Source organism: Haemaphysalis longicornis, unplaced genomic scaffold (genome assembly GCF_048455015.1).
Source record: "Haemaphysalis longicornis isolate Haplotype H1 unplaced genomic scaffold, Haemaphysalis longicornis Haplotype H1 scaffold_4, whole genome shotgun sequence".
NCBI classification, from domain to species: domain Eukaryota; kingdom Metazoa; phylum Arthropoda; class Arachnida; order Ixodida; family Ixodidae; genus Haemaphysalis; species Haemaphysalis longicornis.
This window is the reverse complement of record NW_027526361.1, coordinates 15940183-15959163: the sequence shown is the minus strand read 5'-3', so window position 1 is coordinate 15959163 and position 18981 is coordinate 15940183. Positions and strand designations below refer to the sequence as shown.

General features: G+C 48.3%; 3 protein-coding genes across 5 annotated transcripts in view; 2 read left to right on the top strand and 1 right to left on the bottom strand.

Moving 5' to 3' along the window:
- Positions 1-18981, top strand: part of LOC144178302 (proclotting enzyme-like) — a 439300-nt gene that overhangs the window by 224029 nt on the left and 196290 nt on the right. The gene's annotated exons all lie outside the window — the stretch shown is intronic.
- Positions 6682-14998, bottom strand: LOC144178303 (serine protease hepsin-like). Of its 3 annotated transcripts, none has more exons than XM_077706053.1 (5): positions 14471-14998; positions 12986-13080; positions 8733-8842; positions 8197-8471; positions 6682-7031 (listed from the first exon to the last, which is right to left on the bottom strand). In XM_077706053.1, exons 1-5 carry the CDS (start codon positions 14487-14489, stop codon positions 6763-6765), a joined length of 768 nt encoding a protein of 255 aa, XP_077562179.1. In that variant the 5' UTR covers positions 14490-14998; the 3' UTR covers positions 6682-6762. The 3 variants fall into 3 exon arrangements, with proteins under 3 accessions (XP_077562179.1, XP_077562177.1, XP_077562178.1); XM_077706051.1 differs by having other exon boundaries at positions 8197-8641; positions 14471-14997; XM_077706052.1 differs by having other exon boundaries at positions 8197-8617; positions 14471-14977.
- The window catches only part of LOC144179473 (transmembrane protease serine 9-like), a 40631-nt gene continuing 36145 nt past the window's right edge, over positions 14496-18981 (top strand). Inside the window, exon 1 of the mRNA XM_077707842.1 lies at positions 14496-14643. Within this exon, the coding sequence (XP_077563968.1) occupies positions 14496-14643 (148 nt within the window). The remainder of the gene's footprint in view (positions 14644-18981) is intronic.

Genomic DNA, 18981 nt, shown 5'->3' with positions numbered 1-18981 from the left:
CCAACAAACGGCTCAACCGCCGCTGGGTGATCACTGATAAGGCACATGCGAAGCAGCCGTTTCAACCTTGCCTAGTTACGTGGTACCGCACCAACGAAGCTCGGAACACGCGAAGAGACAGGAAAGGCGCAGCTTGTGGAGAAAGGAAGACGCAGCTCGCGCGACGGTGGATGAAGGTCATTGCGATGCGACGAATGGCCTTGAAAGATGTAACGTAGTAGAGCTCTCGCTCTAAATAGCAAGCGTGCGCATTGTTGCACAGAGCAAAAGAAGCATACCTAACCAGTAATTTTTGTGGCCAGGCCGCAGCGAAAGTGAGCATCACTGCTGCTAAGTACATGATGATGATAATGATGATGATGATGATGTTCCTTCGCGAATGGCACGTACCCAAACAGGGGATCGGCCAAACATCAGTGGTAGGAAAAAAGATCTTATACACCAACCATAACATCTTCCTCTTCTTTCTCCTGCGAGTAAGTGAGGCATCGTATTATGTGAGCTGTGTCAAGTGCGCTTGCATTAGGCTGGTCTATTTTTAAGCTAGCTTCCTTTTGTCGTGAAGTGATCCAACTGCAGGCGCTGACAGTTAATGTGGCAGAGTTCGTTGCTTATATTCACACACTAGGTACGATATGGTACACTTCAATATTGCTTCCTGTGGCAACATTCAGCACGATTAATTCATGGTGCTTGAAAATACGGCCCCCAATTCGTTTTTAAGCTTTACTAATACAGCTATAGCCACTGGGCTTTGTGCAGCGGCCGAGAACTCACCTGGTCCTTATCCCGAACTCACACGACTTACCGTCATACTGAACCGGCTTATCTCCCCTCCGCACACCTACTTATCCCTTTTCCCCAACAAGTTCACCTTTAGAACACCAGCGGACCCCAAAATGTCCAGGCCAAAAACACTCCCTACCTCCAACACGCCTACTTTCTAAAGCCCTCTTTCGAACATAAGTGCTCTCTCCCCCTCTTTCTCTTTTCTTACTCTCTCACTCCTTCACTCCCACGTGGTTACCGACAAAAGCTTTCCTTCCTTGGAGTGTTACAGCCGAATCTCGTTCATTCCACCCTGGAGGACTCTTGCTAATATTTTATATTACACAAAAAGTCGAATAACTAAAACCGAAATACATTCCCTTATACCGTGTTTACACCCCCAATACCGATATTTAGTTTAAGCATAACAATATTATTCCCAGGTCGAACAGGTGAAATTGGACTCTATATTCAAAGAGTGTCCTAATATAAATAATTCTAAAATAATGATCAATAAATATGACGAAAGCGCCCTCTTCAGCCCATTTGAAGAAACGCTAGAAAAAGTAGAATTTACCTCGGTCAGGTTGTCAGTGCTCACCGCAACCACAAGAGAGAAATGCGGTGCAGAATAGGTATGGGCTGGGGTGCACTCGGTAAGCACTAGCAAATATAGAAAAGTAAGCGACCTCTATCACTCAAAAGAAGCACATACAACCAACGCAGCCTGCCGGTGATAACATATTGAGCGGGAAATTGGTGACTTATGACGGCTAAACGAGCCGTAGAACGAATAATAATAGGGAGGAACCCTCAGGGGCAGGAAACGAGCTTCCTAGATCAGGCAACAAACTAGAGCAGGAGATATCAACGTTCCGATTAAGAAAAAGAAATTGACTTAGGCTGGCCATGTAGAGAGGCGAAATGACAACCGGTTGACCACCAGGGTAACAGAGTGGATACCGACAAATGGGTCTAGAACAAGAGAAAGGCCAATAACTCGATGGAGGTATGAAATAAGCAAATTAGGGGGCACAGAATTGACTCGAACAGCGCAGGACAGGAGAGGATGAAGGTCGATGGGACAGGCCCTCGTCCTGCAGTTACCCTATGAAGGATGACGGCGACGACGACGACGACGACGACGATGACGATGATAGTGATGCTGCTGATGATGATGATCACGAGTACCACGTTTACACGTCTTGACAAATCTAGGATCTTTAGAGCTCCTTTATTGCTTTTGCCATTTTTGCGAAGCTTTCATTCCAATAGAAAAATGTAGACAAGATTGAGAAGCAGTTTAATGCTTGGAAAAAATATCGTGGAGCCCTCCCCCACTACAGTGAATGGGAGCTGGCAATTTTGTGCTGATTACGACGACCTAAACAAAATTATCCAGAAAAGACGTGTACGCGCTTTGTCACGGTTATGTTGCGGTTGACTGTCTTCACGGCGCCCTAGATTTAATTCTCGACCCCTGACCTACACTCGAGCTATTCGAATGTTGCTATTGATGATCTCGAAAGAGTACAGACGGCCATTGTAACTCTTGATTACTTCTATCAATTCAAAGTTGCGTCTTTCGGTCACTGCAATGCGCCGAAAAATTCGAGCTCTTACTGAACTGTCTAATACATGGCTTCAAGCGACAAGCCTGCTTCTGTTACCAAAAGGTTGTCGTCGTCGTTTTTTAAACTGTTCACAGTTACCTGCCCGACTTGTCGACGTGCTTGATGCCCTCCTACTGATGAGCCTTCAGTTAAGCTGGACCACATATCTCTCTATCCTCATCATCATCACTATTATTTATATTATTATTATTATTATTATTATTATTATTATTATTATTATTATTATTATTATTATTATTATTATTATTATTATTATCATCATCATCATCATCATCATCATCATCATCATCATCATCATCATATCGACGCCTACTGCAGGGCAAAGGCCTCTCCCATGGATCTCCAATTATTCTACCAGTTATATGATCTCTATGGATCTCCAATTATATCCCACCATAGACACCGTTAAATGGTAATTCTTGGCCGCCTCATTCATGCCAAGGGAATCAGGCATGACTCTAAAAAAACTGGCGCCGTACAGCACTTTCCAAGCCGCGGTCCACAAAAAACGTGCCTAGCTTTGTCGGACCGTGCACGTAGTTCCGTATTTAATCGTTGCAGAAACGGCGCCACCTTTTCTTGAGTACCGCGCAAGCCGCAACCTTCTGTGTACCTACGTTTATCTGCACCCAGCGTGTTCTATTCGAGGACATTTTGGCCCGTCTGTCCCAGCAGAGGTACGCACAGACGCGAGTAGCCATGCACATCCGCTATTACGGCGCAACAAGACGGTCATTAGCGTGTTGTTGCACGCGCTATTCGTCTGCTGTCCTTGACCGAGCACAATTGCTCCTTCAAATAGCGCCAGTACTTTGCCTCGGTAACGGCAGCTGCCATATTCGGACCATACCTCTGTGGTCGCCTCTCTTTTGTTGTGACGGACAACCATGTTTTGTGCTTTTTACTTTCCTTGTTGAGGAACCTGTAAGGTCGACTTGATCGGTGGACTTTGAGCCGCCGGAAATATACCATTCGCCTACGAGTGGCGTCGTCTACACCAAGGTGCCTAACTACCTCGCCCGCAACTTCGTCAGCCCACCTGATCTCTCTGCGCCTGTCTGGCCTTTTAAATGCAGAGCATTTCAGTAACTCACGATGTCACCCGCGTTGGCGTCCGTAGTCCGCGTCCGCATCGCTCCCCTACACTATATAAAGAAATAATACTTGCCGGCGCCAGGTTTCGATCCTACGACTCTGCGGGCGGAACGCAAGGTGCACGGTACTCTACCAACTGAGCCACAAAGCCGACACAGAACGGAAGGTTACGAACGTGCCTTATATCCTTGACTCATTCAACTGTCGGCCAGAGGTGCGCCCTCTCCCCCGCGTCCTCCTCGCCTTCTCTCCGCTCGCAACGCCCTCTCTCGCCGCGTTCGGTTCGGGCGCACAACAGGTGGGGACGTGCGCAACACCCTCTCTCGCCGCGTTAGGTTCGCGCGCAAGAACAGGTGGGGCGCTCGCATCGCGCTCTCTCGCCGCGGTCGGTTCGCGCTTAAACCACATATGTCGTTCGCGCGCGCTGCGGTCGCTAACATCTGTGGCGTGATCGTGACGTCAGCATCACGCGTTCGCGTGGTGGCGATTTCGGCGCTATAACACTCTCTCGCGAGGGGCATTGGATTGGATTCGATTGGATTGGCTTGGATTGGCTTGGATTTGGATTGGATTGGATTAAAGTGGATTGTGTTGGATTGTGTTGCGTCATAGCCGCGCCACGTTGCGTCATAGCCGCTCCACGTTGCGTCATAGCCGCGGCAGGGGGTTCACGGCACGTTTCACCATCGACTTCATCGACAATGTCTACGCTGGAAGACAACAATTACAACAACAACAACCAATACGTAATCCATACGACTTGCAGGCGCGCCCCCCCCGCAGAAACGCTCTGCATTTGATCGTGCCCCTCGCGAGGGGGATGTTTTTATGTGCCCCTGTCACACGAGGAACGGCCGCTAACAGCATTTGGATACGGCGACAGCTGTGGACAGCTCGCTGGTAAGTGGTCTGTCATCAGTCGATGCGTTTTTTCTTCCTCCCTTATGGCCATAGCACCAAGATGGCTGTTTCATAAAAAAAAAATTGTCCCCGTTTCTGCCTGCTTCGCTGCAAAATGCCGTCGAAAGACGACACTCTTCATTGGCTCCTACCGCGTAACACCCTCTCTATCTCCCCCAATCATGCCTCACACTCCTTCCTTACCACCTCGGCGCTGCCATGATGATTGCAATGGAGGTTTGGTCGATTCAATTTTGCCGCATTCGCACTGCTGGAGCGCCATCTGTTAGGACCTTTGTTTCTGTTGTGCTGACAGAAGCTCAAGCCAGCATCTTGTTTTCGCAATTACTTTCGTCTCGTTTCTCTAAAAGACCTTTGCGTTGAATAGTCGGACATGATTAAGCCACGGCAGGGTTTAGTACTTTAGGACGGTCTTGCGTGTATATGCTTTGTGTTCAAGCATTCTTTCACCGGTGTTTTGGCCCGGTGGCTGAAAAAAGTGACTCAAAATAGGCGAATATTTCGCGTTTAGGGGGCTTAATAAAGATGCTAGCCTTTAAAACAGACCAAAACTATTGGTCTGGCCATGTCTGGTCTTTTACCATAGGCAACGAGCAACGTCATGACCCTTCCTTGCGAGCCATAAGGAAAAGTATTGACTCTGTAACTCCCTAGACCTTGTTTTTGCTCCGGGACAGTTTACCCTACCACTGCAACTTCCACTCTGATGGCCCTGAATTCCTACCAGCCACTCCAGAGCAGATGCGTTTGTCAGTACTACAGTAGCTCCATGATAAGCCAATAGCGGACCACCTTGGATTGACCCGCACTTAAACCCGCCGCGGTGGCTCAGTGGCTAAGGCGTTGCGCTGCTGGGCACGAGGTCGCGGGTTCGATTCCCGGCCGCGGCGGCCGCTTTTCTGATGGAGGCGAAAAGCAAAAACGCCCGTGTGTACGAGATTTCGGCGCACGATAAAGATCCCCAGGTGGTCAAAATTAATCCGGAGCCCTCCACTACGGCGCGCCTCATCGCCTGCGTTGCGTCGGCGCGTTAAACCCCACAATCAATCAATCAATCAATCGACCCGCACTTAATCCGCGTACGGCGTCACTTCTACTTGTCTGGTTTCTAACGGTGACTGCGCCATCGCGTCAACGCACGTTACCCTTGAGACGGCGGAAGACCCCACCTATGCAGCCGGCCGGTAAATTTCAACCGCTAGGCGTTCCAGATGAATCACTTTATCGCGTGACATGGTAGCGCAGTCGGAGTCATCCTCGGTTTGCCGAGACGATCGGGACCCAGCCGGAACCAATGGAGGAGAAAGAAATAAAGCAGTGGCTATTATTCAGATGGCGAAGTGAAAAGAGTTGTATACAAAAGAACAAGTCTGCCAGACTTCTCCTGATTCCGTGAGCTTGTTTTAACCCGTGGAGGCAGTCCCGGCCGCTCGACACCGCGCGCGAACCAGTTCCTAAGGCATCAAAGGGTTCATGTGCGGAGCTCATGGTAGCGCGAAAAATGATGTTCTTAATCTGCAACGATACCTGTAGAGTTTTAGGCGTGCGAATTCTCAACGATAATTTTGCTGAGGAATACGTTCCAGGCGAAGTGACTGACGAATTCTCTGTGAGGGCACCTATGAATTTGCTGTGACCGCTGTAATTTCCCCAACCTCAATTTCAAAACTAACCCCATTCACCAACATCACCAACTGGCCCCATTCTACGTCCTTTCGAACTCGCTTTCAAGCGAGCTTTCTTTGTCTCTCTTTTTTTTTTTTTTTGGGGGGGGGGGGGAGCACTTAAAGATTTGTAACCATCTAACGATACATTATGGTGATATGTGATGTTTTTGCTTAGACTTACCCGTACTCCTAAGCTTTACATGCTGATTGTGTTCTTTTTATTGGAAACAGGGTTTCATGCCAAGTCCCAATTTTGTGACCATATATTTTTGTTGGTGCTAATGTGTGTGTCTACGATTTGGATTTAACGCATTCCTTAAGACGCAGTTTGAACCCCCAATATCAGGTAATATAACGTTTTACGCAAAAAGGAGAGACCCTAGCAGTCGTTTCTGGTAGTAAAATGGGTAACTGAAGCAACAGGATCGTATATTTTCAGTGCTAATGAAGTGGCAAAAGCATAGGCGTACTTTATTATAAACCCTTTTGTACGCTTTGAATTGGCGCTGAAGCTCCTGTTTACAACGATGGTACGCTTGTTAGGCATCTTCACGCGCTAAGAAACAGCAAGGAAAATGAACGATTCAAGGACGGAATCACGATCTTCATACATCACAATTTAATTTCGCTATGAATTCGCCGTTTCGGCACAGCGCAGTGACGGAGATGTGTTTTCCTCACGCACGGCAATGAAACGGAATGAGTGATGAGCGCATTCCGGCCAGAGGCCCTACACGAGAAACGTGTGAGAGGCGTCCTCGTGTAGCGGAAGGGCCACGGGTTGAAGGCGCTGGCCGGCCTGTCGGATCCAGCGACGATACGCGGCCACACGCACGAACATGGCCGGTTGGCGGGGGCGGCCGCAGCCGGCGCCCCACGACACCAGCCCGGACAACTGCCACCGGCCGTCGGGGCGTTGGCACTGCAGCGGCCCGCCGGAGTCGCCCTGCGAGCACCAGTGAGTTGGCTGCAGACATGATGAGGCCACAAACGTGCTGTGACATTAGAAACTGGTAACACTATTATTACGGAAACACTGAATCATCAATGTCCAAAGTGTGAACAGTGCGGCACTGACTATCTAAGCTGCACTTTGTAAGTAGGACTCACAGGACTGGGATTACGCCCATTGTGTGAAAAGCGGTCTTTCCCTTCCCCCCATCTTTACTTTCCCCTGGAGACTTTTGGCCTCTCGCCATAAAAATGTCTCACTTGCTCGGAAGGGGTGCTGAAGCAGCTGCAGTGTAGTAATGCATATACGGGCATGAACGGCAAAATGAACGGGCATGAACTGGGCATTAACTACTTACATCCTAAAAAAACACAAAAAAGACCCTTTGACAGGGTGTAATTAACAATAAGTGTATTGTATTTTTTCTAGGGTGTAAGGGTGTTATGAACAACAAAACACCGCGAAGGGTGTTTTCTTTGTGTGTTTTTTTTTTTTGGCTACCGTGTAAGGGTGTTGGTTATAGACAGTGATTTACCCATTTAAGGTTGTAAATCTTTTCACAGCGAACCTAGCCACCTCCTAAACTTCAGACTTGTCCATACTCCTCGAGCATGTAGGTGCTCGTGTTTTATAAATTTCATAAGCATCGCCATTATCGTTATTGTTTTCGGCTGGGTTCTTCTTGGTCAGTTTTCTTCTCACGTATGTTTTGCGTAGTGAGCTGCGCATTTTCCCCCACTAACGTCTCCAGCACACGTAAATAAGTATTAAAGCGAAGATTTCTATGCCTTGTTGATGCCGTTGACGTCCGAGAAAAACACACTGCAAGAAAGCCAACTTTAAGCACACTGCAGGAAAGCGATGGTGGAGAAATACATTCCCTAAGCAGGGTTAGACGTTGGCTTTGGACTTCGGCAGTTTGGATTTCGGACTTCGGGAGAGTGGATTTTGCACTCTGGATTTGTCCCAGGTTGCATGGGAGAAATCTTCGTCTTTTAGCCACCTTTCTCCTAAGAAAGGGGCTTTGATTTTTTTTCTCCCTCTCTCTCTCTCCGCCGTCAGTCTCTGAAAACCGTTTTTCATTCATCCATCCGCCGCCTTCTCTCATAACGAGGAGCTCGGCCATGAGAATGCCCAGATGCCCGTAGCGAGCGCTCACGTGGCAAGGTCCGCGTCCGCCCTTCCAGACGCCGGCGCACAGGAGCCATCGGCGCAGGGCGGCCGCCCACGGGTAGGCGCGCCTGCAGAGGCCCCACGGGAGCACGGGCAGCAGGGCCTGCTGCAGCCACTGCGCCTTGCTGCCTGCGGACGTCGCTGCCCGTCGCGCGGGCTCCTTGTCTCCCCAGCCAGTGATCACGCAGCGGCCTCCGAGCGCCTGCTCGCCGGAAGGCAGGCAAATGGGCGCCGCCGGCGGCGGCAGCGTCCGCACCAGGGCTGCAAGCGCCAGGTCGTGGGTGTAGTTGTGGCGGCGAAAGCCCGCGTGCACGGCCAGGCTACGCAGCCGCACGCAGTGGCTAGCCCTGCAGGCGAGCCACAGGCCCGCCGGCAGGACGTGCACTGCTCCGTCGGATGCCGCTGGGCTGTGGGAAAAATAACGCGGTCGCCTAACTTTAAGATAGTCATGCAGGACATGAGACGCTCGCGGACGCCTTACGACACGTATGTGCGCACACAGTGAGTATGGGCGGCCCTTACTCAAGCAGGCAGTGGGCCGCGGTGAGAATCCATGTGGCGGACACCAAACTGGCGGAGCAGAGACGGCGCCCGGGAGAGCCCGATGGGTGGCGACGACGGTGCAGCGATACCTGCGCGGACATGAACCGAGCAGACATTGTAGCTCGCTATATTAAGGCGCCCTCAGGCAGGCGAAGAGGGTGAGGTTGAGTTTAAAAAGGTGCACAGTAGGAGCTGATTAATTCGAACCCCATAGAGAAGTCATCTCGGTTCGAATTAATGAAAGTGAAGGAAAACAACAGTGATAACAACAACCAGAAGGGCATGTCTACAGATGGATGCTTTAAAAAGACCGTTATTCCAGTCAGGTTTATTTTTCTTTTTGTCCTTAAAGCCGACGCCATGACCTTACCGAATCCATCGGAAAGCGTATTCTTTGCTTTCTTCAAAACTGAAGAACAGGCACGGGCGGCAATCCATCCTGCCCTAACTTCCGAGCGGACAACTTCACTGGCGCTTCGCTTTGTCCTCGTTTTACTCGCTGTCACGGCCAGCGGCAGTTCTTGCGCTTGTGACATGAGAAATAATGTGCTCATCTGTCAGCGCACGGTACGATACGCACTCATTGACGAAGTCCGCAAAAAATATATCTTCTATAACGTACGCCATTGGGGTTGTTCATTAGTTTTAGCCAATTTTACCTTCTCTATTCTTTCTGGAGGCGGCGCATCCTCGTGTGTAGACAGCGGGCGCGTTTCTCTGGCCGCTTGTCAGGCTCCAAGCCACCGGCGCGGTGGCGTGTAGTTCGAATTATCCGTGGCGGGCATACTAGCATTCGAATAACCGTCTTCTTTATCCACAGAATTATACGGAGCGTGGCCAAACAAAGTCACAAAATTCTAATTATTTTTACATTCTAATTAAAGAAGATCAAATTAACGAGCTTTCACAGCACCGTGACACCATGTGGCGTGCGTTGAAAGACCTAATCTTGCTGTTTAATAGCCATCTGCGTTAGACGTGTTTGGGCCTGCTGGCGTCGGGAGAAAGCCATTGAGGTCCTACAATATGAAGGAGCATTGTCTTTGAATGTTGAGCTTTGAAATCAGTCACATTTTGTCGGGTTCCGCTAAACTCAGTAGCTCGCACGCTTGCTTAGTGCGCGGGGTGCGCCTGTTCGGCTTCTTGGCACAGCTTCGGCGTTGTGCGAAAAACGGACGCAGGTTGCTTTCCGGCCAAACTAGCACCCTAGATTTCCTCCGATGTCAGTTGATAAAACCTCTTCCACCGAGTTTGATAAAACTAAAAGAAAGGAGAAAACAACGGGGAGGGTTTGCCTAAAAAGTAAAGCTGCCAGTTCACCGCATAAATGTGCCTCCCATAAACGTGCCTCTTATAAGATGCTACAAAACTGCTACATAAAACCACTCTCCCGTCAAATTTGCAGCTGCAACAGTGACCACGTGACATGGGCTCCCGCAGCAGCAAAGTTAAACACAACTGAAAAATTAGACAAAATTTATTTAAAGGGAAGCGATAGTAAATGGTGACACAAGAAGGCACAACTTAGACACAAAACACTGCCCTTAGTAACACTCGGGGTTTCTATATTCCGCTTTCCCGCATTCTCATCAGTTGCGATTTCTTAACAAGCAACGTAAAGAGGATCAAGCCACAAATGAAATAATATTAATAACATTACTTGGCATAAAGAAAAGAAGTGTTCCGGGAAACCCACAAACAACGCAGGAAAGAAGAAACTCAAAATTACGCTGAGGCAGGAGCTCTTTTCTGGCAACCAACCGTTCGCGCACAGCTTACGACAGAGTGAAGCGGGCGCAAGGATCATAGAAGATGAAGGAACACCGAAATAAAAAAAAATTCGGTCGAGTTAATAACCGCATATATCACGCGAAAATACCAGCCCAAAGTGGGCGCATGGAAAGAAAAGTGCGCGAAGGGAGCAGGCACTGAGGCGGCATAAATTCCGGCTGCACAAGAAGTGAAAGGTACCCATAAAACAGGCGGTAGTCTAGGGCAGACCGAATGCATCGTCTCCAGAGACGTCATCGCGAATGCGTGGACGCCGGTGTATACAGCGCCAGAAATATGGGCTGACCTGAAAACTCAAAGAAAACCAGAGGGCAAAATCTACTGTAAAAACGCCGTGGTGGGTGCTCTGACATAAGAAAGAAGAAAAACTGCCAGGCGATCACATGAACGTAATTGGATTATTCAGAGTTTGCTTGCTTCGCATCTGGTGCCCACTGCAATAAATTACCATAAATTATCATAAATTATCCTAATAATCGTCATAAACCATCGTTGTAATGGTCAGTGGTCGCCCTAACGGTTTCCCTCGCTGGTGACTGTTTCCCGGCAGCAAGAGTGTACTTGCTTCTGAGCACCGTTAAAAGTCAAGCACCGATGATTATGAGGTAATTATGTTGACGGTGGGGATGATATTGGTGTGTACATGATGTACAGCCCTATCTTCCCTAAAACAGTCTACGCTGTAAAACTAGCAGACGATTACACAAACATATTGCAGTTTTCAACGCGAGCATTTCCATCTTTCCGTCGGAAAGATGGAAAAGCGCTTAAACTTGAAATATGAACGGAGAAGACACCGTACAAGAGCTCAACTATCAACTTATTTGTTTAGAAACGTGCCAAATTTGTATACGTTTTGGCTAACAAACACAAATGTGAACTCACGGTGATACAGTGTCTGTACCGATGCGATGCACACGAGGTCCGTAGAACAGATATGCGCAGCTCAGGTTGCGCTAGGTGGCCAAGAACACCAACTACACCTCGTAAAGTGTGACAGAAGAAAGGAGGGGGGTCTGACGAATCTATGTCCGCCTCCTGACAGAGAGGGCACGAGCAGCCAGCAGGGCATTCCGGACTAGAGGACGGCCCCCACGGGGCACGTGCCCCCCCCCCCCCCCCCGTCATGCCCCGATGAGCTCGCGAATAGAGATGTTTACTCTCTCTCTCTCTCTCTCTGTATATATATATATATATATATATATATATATATATATATATATATATATATATATATATCCCTCTCTTTTTTCCAGAGACCATGCTAAAAGCCGTTTGTCTTTTGGCCTGGGGAACACCGCCAGCAGTATTTATACTTGGGCAAGTATCCACATGTGGAGCAATACGTAGCTAAGTTACTGGGGGCATTATCGAGGTGCAGGAGATCTAGTGATCCCAGAGCCATTCAGTGAAGCACGAGCCTGTCACCGACACTTGCCATGGCGAAGAGGCTCATGTATGCAAATGCGATGGTTATACTACGGGCCTCGTGAATACGGCTTTGAATTTTTAAAGGATCAGAAAGCGAGGCCACGTGGAAGTAGAAAGGGGCAGACTAAGAAACAAAAGAATGGGAGCCCATAAATCATCGTGTCGTCATTATTTTTCGTGCCTTATAGCCAACGCACGGTTCTTGGTATGTTCGGCCCCAGACGAATAATTTAAGACGTGTGGGCGAACATTATCTCGCAGAAAAGGTTAATCCCGATCACGACATCTGGATAAGCTTTTGGAAAGTGTAAGTGACGAAAAAGGATCACGCTAGTCTAGTTACGCCAGGCCTCTCTGGCTGAGTTTCCGCCAAAATCTGGCTTCTCCAGTGAGTTTGGTGGAAGCTCAACTATTCCAAAACTTCTATGAGTCGTTCTACTGGCAAAATGGAACGGAAGCAGACGGAGAGGGATATTGGGGGGGCAGCGTTGGTTTCTTATTAATGAAATAAATTTTAGCCAGTTATTCTGCGTGCGGCATGCAAGTAAACCGAAGCTTTACGTCGCAGTGTAGCCAAGTCGATACCTAGTTTTTGATAGGAGCAGACGGCAGGAGAAGCAAGTAAAGGCGGAAGACGGCGGGGAGAGTGAACGAAATCCAGAAGAAAAAAAGATGAGCCCTGCTTTGAGGTGGCCCCTCCAGCTTCCCTAAATGGGCAGTCAGAGCTTCTCCCATGCTTTTATTTTCTCCACGGATAACTCTGTTTTTGTGGTTCCACTCTTACATCACCGCAGTCGTTGTGTAGCGCAAAATTTGAAAATTATTCATCATGTCTTATCTTTCTTTGGTGAAGACAACATGCTTCAGTATTTGAATGGAACTGAGTGGGGTACTAAAATTTAGTGCTTTCAAACAAAACAAGGCTGGGATTTGTCCTCGCGAACTATTTAATTATAGCGGAAAAAACAGCCCATTTTTTTCAGGCTCCGTGGACCGGGGCGGAAGCATACCTGCCAAGGCCACTGGGTGACGTTGGTCGACACTCCACCCACAATGCGACTCTCGTTGCTCGGACCGGCCGCAATGCCGCACTCTGCAGACACACCTGACAGCAGAGAGGGAGGGCGCATTCACAAAGCACTTTATTTTCGACAACATTATCATCGCTGGAATGTACCGACATGTCTCCACAGATTTCCCGTACGCTTACCGTAAAAGGGACACCACTGAAAAACGAATGGCGTGTTTTCGTCATGATGATGATGGTGATGATTATAAGATTTTATGGCTCAAGTTATTCGGGTTCAAAAAGCGACAAGGCAAGTGTTTTCCTCAATTTTTTTTTATATTCGCAATCGAATTGCGGTTTATAAAATTAAAACATCTAATTTCTCTTCTCACTGAACCTTTCCTTTTACTATTGTAAAGTAACAACGTAAAAATACATATAGCAAGCAATCTCGCACAAAGGGTACTGCATTCAGGAACCCAGTAGAACCGTCTAAGCGATTCGGTAAGTCGGGTGCACTAAAATGTCACTTTGAATACGAAAACTGCAGTAATCTGAACGCGGGTGCTATAGGATTTTGCCTGATTACTTCGGTTTTTAATAGAGCGTGGTAGACGCATGTGGTAGCCACCACAGTGCAGACAAAGCAATCTCACGCGTTAGATAATCACTGTGCGCAGACATTTACCTCAGCACTTAATAACAACCGAGTAATCAGTCGGGAACGAAGTATGATCACACGGAGAGCTTCACTTGGCCAGAAAACTTCATCCCTGCCACTCAAAAGTGCCACATGAACTACGGCTATGGCATCAACCCTGTGCAAAAGATAGCTGCCTTTCACAATGGAAGGGGCACGACTCAATTCCACACGAGTCATTTCTACCGCTGTTTTCTACCATAGAAAACAGCGTTTCTATGGTAGTACGCGCAATGAACACATAGGGTACACCCATTTCCAGAACCGGAGTCTCTCCAACAAAAAACCCGGTTAATTTCTTATACCCATGAACTGGGTTTATTGTGTGTCGGGCATTATTAAAAATAACCACGAGGCATAACCTTCCCATTTCATTACCGCAGCGTATTCCTAACTGCCAGCTTTTCCGCAATCTGCGGAGCTGGCGGAATGGGAAAGTCTTGGTTGCAAAACAAGCCACAGCAACAAACAGTGAGCTGACATGGTCGCGCCTCCGAAACTACAGCACTGCGGCTTGTCCATTAAGTTCGCGAGCAACTCCGGGAAGGGTTGCTTGCCCGATACAGCCAGCGGAGGTGAGGCACGTGACGTGTGTTTAAATTCTTCGGGACCTTCGACCAACGTACTCCGGTGGTAAGAGATGACCGTAGCTGTTGATCAACAGACCATCTCAAAGTGCGGCGATTAAAACGAAATCTGGCATCGGGTCGGGTTCACTTCAGGGCGTCACGCGCTAAATCCGTGCACTTGTCGCCTCCCCGGAACCCGTTTCAGTCGACTGCTCACCTGCGCCGAAGAGTGCCATCAAGGAATGCCGTCGGTCGCTGCATCGGCTGCTGGCCGGGCTCGGCGCCCGGCGGGAACCAGGCCGTCGGTCGCCTCCGCCGCCGCTGTTGTGACGCCCCTGCTGATTGCGGCCGGACTGGCTGCTGCTGCCGCTGCTCTCCCCGGCACGTACGGTAAGCCGCGCGCGCTCTTTCCTAGCAGTGCAGGTTGCGCGACAGAGCGTGACTGAACAAAACGTCGAGAGCGCGTCGGATGATGTGCTTGAAGCTTTTTGTTTCACAGGAGACGCCTTTGGGGGCGCCTGTGGTCGTGCTCCCACGAAGCGCAGCTAGACACTCTTGGCCCTGCATTTGTTTGCTTGTACTAACTGATTTTTTAGCTGCAGTCGTGAAAAATAAAGATCAGCACGAACATGAACGCACAAGACGCGCCATTTGTTTTCATCAAATGATGGCCACTGATATTTTATATAAGTACAATAATTGATAACGCTATATTATATACCTTGAGCACATTTATATTTGAACCGTGTTCAGGTTCATTTATTCATGTTCACGTTTCATTTCTGCCCTACCACACCTATACAAGACCACACTTATTTGATTTGATGTAAGGGAACAAGGGACAATTAGCCCATCAGCTAGGTTTTCTTGGATCAATCCCACAGTAGACTGCCAGCAACTTCAGTTTGATATGCGAATGAATAGTAACTCATACACTGGATCACACTGATTAGAAGAGAACACAACGGGATTGAGTGTTGCCCCCTTTAGCTCTAACTGTTAAGCGACTGATTATGGCAACTCCTCACTGTGGCTACCGGAGACACAAGTTACTGCGCAGCCATTGATATCAACAGGGTCAACCCTGGACAAAGACATTGTATGGAGTCTTCATTGTTATTTTGACGGTGTTTCTTCTCCCCTTCAAGCAACAGGTAGTCAACGCGTAAGATATGTCAATCGCTAGCTATAAGCCATTCGGAACAGAGTTTTGTTCGTGTTTTATAACAGTCAAACGGGGAGAGAGAGCGTGTGTGAGGATTTAGGGGCGAGGGGGGGGGGGGCATTAATAACATGACGAGGTTGGTGCAGCTGGACCCCTGGCACAAGCTTGTAATCAGTTGATGCTCACACGCACACTGGAGCTAGCACATTCACATGGGCACCCACCCACACGCACATGCTAAGAGAAATTACATTCCACATCCCAGCCCTGAAAACATCCACCAGAACATGCAGCTTTTATAGGAATATTGTCCCAGCATTAAGCGAAGTTAGCATTATTGCATGGTGGCAGGGTCGCCAAAAGTTCCAGGGGACACGCACGTGTGAATAGTGGATAAACTGCGTCTCCATAGACGAATGGCGCACAGAACGCGACTTATCCTTGGTGTTAGCTTCTTTTGGTAGGAAGAGGGTTATGCGGTGGACTGACCGAATGACATCTAGATAAAATCTCCGGGAGCTACCTCACCTCTCCTTGGTCAGCGATCATTCTCGCTTGCTGTCAGTACGCTGGATAATTTAAGCCCGGGCCAGTCACTAAATGCATCAGAGCAAAGATGATACACGCATTTATTCATTTTTAAACAGTGGAGCAGTTGTAGCTGGCCGCAATGTGTGGCGCGTAACGCGTTAAAAATACCAAGAACATACCGAGCTCTCGGGAGCGCGTGCCTCGCGATGACCGCCGAGCGCCCCCGGAACTCGCAGCGGCTATAGAAAAAAAAATTGCGAATTGGACAAAGTCGCGCAAGGCTTAAACTACAGCAAAGCTGGAGGATTTCTTTCTATGTAAGCACTGAAAGACACACCACCACTCATTGCAGTAGGTTTAAAATTGTTTATTTACATGTTCCGCCATCGCTTTTCACAGTGGTAGTAGTAGTCATCGTCATATCCATTTATATCGTTATCTACATGCGTGACTGGCGGTCCCGGATCGTTTTTTTTTTTTCCGCAACCTTTCACATTTCTCCCAAAGTGGAACGCGTCAACACGCGTTAGAACCGCGGCAATCGGCTACGCGAGCTGGGCGTCTGTAGCCACAGCTGTATTGTGCTCCTCCCGCGAGGCGCGGGCGCACGTAAACTGTTTTCTTGATAGTTTTTGCGAGCGCCACGCGCAAGCCTGGGCAACGCTGGGCGCTTCTTGCAAGCCGCGTGTGCAGGTGTGCGGTAAACGACGGAAGTAACAATGACCCGGCATTTTTTGATGAGGCCGCACACATTACGGCCAGCAACAACAGCTCTGCTATTAAAAAACTGGCGAAAACACCGAAGAGATAGAAAATACCGACGAGAGAGAAAATACCGAGCGCTCGTGAGCGCGTGAAAGGTACCCACAGTACCTTTAGCAAAAAAAACCCGGGCCATCTCCACTAATGTGATACCTGGGGAAGGGGGAAGCATTCAAAGACTAAGGGCCGTATTCTGAGTCCCTCCTCCACTCCATTTGCTCCCTCCACTCAGCTGAGGAGAGGATTCCGCCAATGCTTATGCATGGGGAAATCGATTTCAAGGCTCTCCTCCACTGGGGGCTCGAGTGGAGAAAGGACTCAGAATACCAAGGTAAGTCTCTCTCTTGCCACACGGCGCGCGCTGATTGGGCGCCAGAGAAGCCCATTGGGAGGAGCAAACGCGCGCTTGCTGAGGCGGTGGTGCCCTCTCTTGCGTTGAACCGGATTTAAGCAATTAGAGACAGGCTGGCCTTAAGTTGTCTTCGTGTCAAACACCGCAGCATGCTAAGAAGTATGCCTTACAGGAGAAAACCAGGCGTTTGAGACCAATTTTGAGACGGAATTTAATCATTTTCTGTTATTAATGCAATTAAATCCTGACAAATCCTGTATTCTACATTAGTTAAGATATTTTAGTTTATTTTGAACCGATTTTACTCATTATACACTTGTTTTTTGACCATCGTTTGACAACTTAATTTACCGTGATGGCATTGCTTGACGCCTATAGCCCGAGCCCCTAAGGTGCTTCGCCCCTAAAACATAACCTTAATTATTAGATTATGTGGGATGTTTGAAGTGGATAAAGCGCATTTGACAAAACAGAAAAGCTGGCGAAAACCCCGGGGAGCGTGAAAATGCCGAGGAGGGAGAAAATGGTGAACGCTCGTAAGCGCGTGCGTCGCGGCGTCCGCGCAGCGTCCCCGGCTCGAGCAGTGGGGATGTGTCCTTCACTACTCACGTAGAAAGAAATCCTGCAGCTTCGCCAGTGACGATTACTACTACTAGCACAGTGCAAAGCGACGAACGAACATGTAAATAAACAATTTCAGACTTCTACAAATACGTGGTGATGTGTCCTTTACTGGTTACGTAGAAAGAAATTTGGCAGCTTCGCTACGGTTCGGTAGATTGATTGATTGATTTTGAGGTTTAACGTGCCGACGCTACACAGGCGATGAGGCGCACCGTAGTGGAGGGCTCCGGATTAATTTTGATCACCCGGGGATCTTTAATGAATACGGTTCAAGCCTTGCGTGACTTGGGGCAAGCTTCCCCCATTTTTATTTATTTATTTATTAAAACAAAGCTTTAGTGCCCTCACGGATTCCGTTGTACGCCAATACGCCCCGCAGGAAAGCTAACTTTCTCTGACGATGACAATGAATGATTGTGGGTGAAGTGAAACAAAAATACAGGAACGCTCGCGCTCACCCACAAGGCTTGAATGGTGAAGCTGTTGTAGGGGATCATTGACGGACACAAAGTTGAGTTTAGTACCATTGTGATGTAGTGGTTGACGTCGGAGGCATGGCATTTCAATGACCTTAAGTTGAGCAAGGCCAGAGTGAACTCGTCGTTTGATCGACGTTTTCGTATGCCACTCTGCAAGCGCGACTTATCGTCTCTAGCGGATGCTTTGCGCGCCGAGCCTCTCGAAGCCCGGCCTTTTTCTCAGCCGTGCGTACTATTCCCGGCCGGGTCATGTAGCTACAGTAGCTTCGAGATTCAAGTCAGGGCGCTTCTACGGACCAGAGAGCATGCGCACGACGACACCACGATGAACGAACGCGGGGCGTACGCTAAAACGTGTTGTTCTTGTTCCGAGAAAGTTATATATATATATATATATATATATATATATATATATATATATATATATATATATATATATATATATATATATATATATATATATATATATATATATATATATATAAGGGTATCGAACCGGAACCGAACCGAAAAAAGAAATAACGGTTACCGGTTCATGCCGAAACGGTTCGACCCTCCGTTGTTGATATTGCACAGTCAATGCAATTCAGGCCTTTTTTTCTTTGACGTACCTACAACTTCGTACCCGCTCGCGCACTTTCCCCGCCAGACAATTGAACACTGTCACGCTCTATGTAACAACATGTGAAATGAATGAGCACCAATGTTGCAATGGTCTGTTGCCGTTGGAAGCGCGAGCGTAGTGCAAGCTGACCAAACGAAATGTCATTATCAGAAGCTTGCAGCGGATATAAAACGAATTTGCCCTTCCCTAG

What these genes read in the sequence shown, in the direction of transcription:
- LOC144178303 (XM_077706051.1), bottom strand. An exon ending in TCACCCAGTGGCCTTGGCAG is followed by an intron (nt 8,843 to 12,985) that starts GTATGCTTCCGC and finishes ATGTCCGCGCAG; the next exon opens with GTATCGCTGCACCGTCGTCG. An exon ending in GCGGACGCGGACCTTGCCAC is followed by an intron (nt 7,032 to 8,196) that starts GTGAGCGCTCGC and finishes TGGTGCTCGCAG; the next exon opens with GGCGACTCCGGCGGGCCGCT.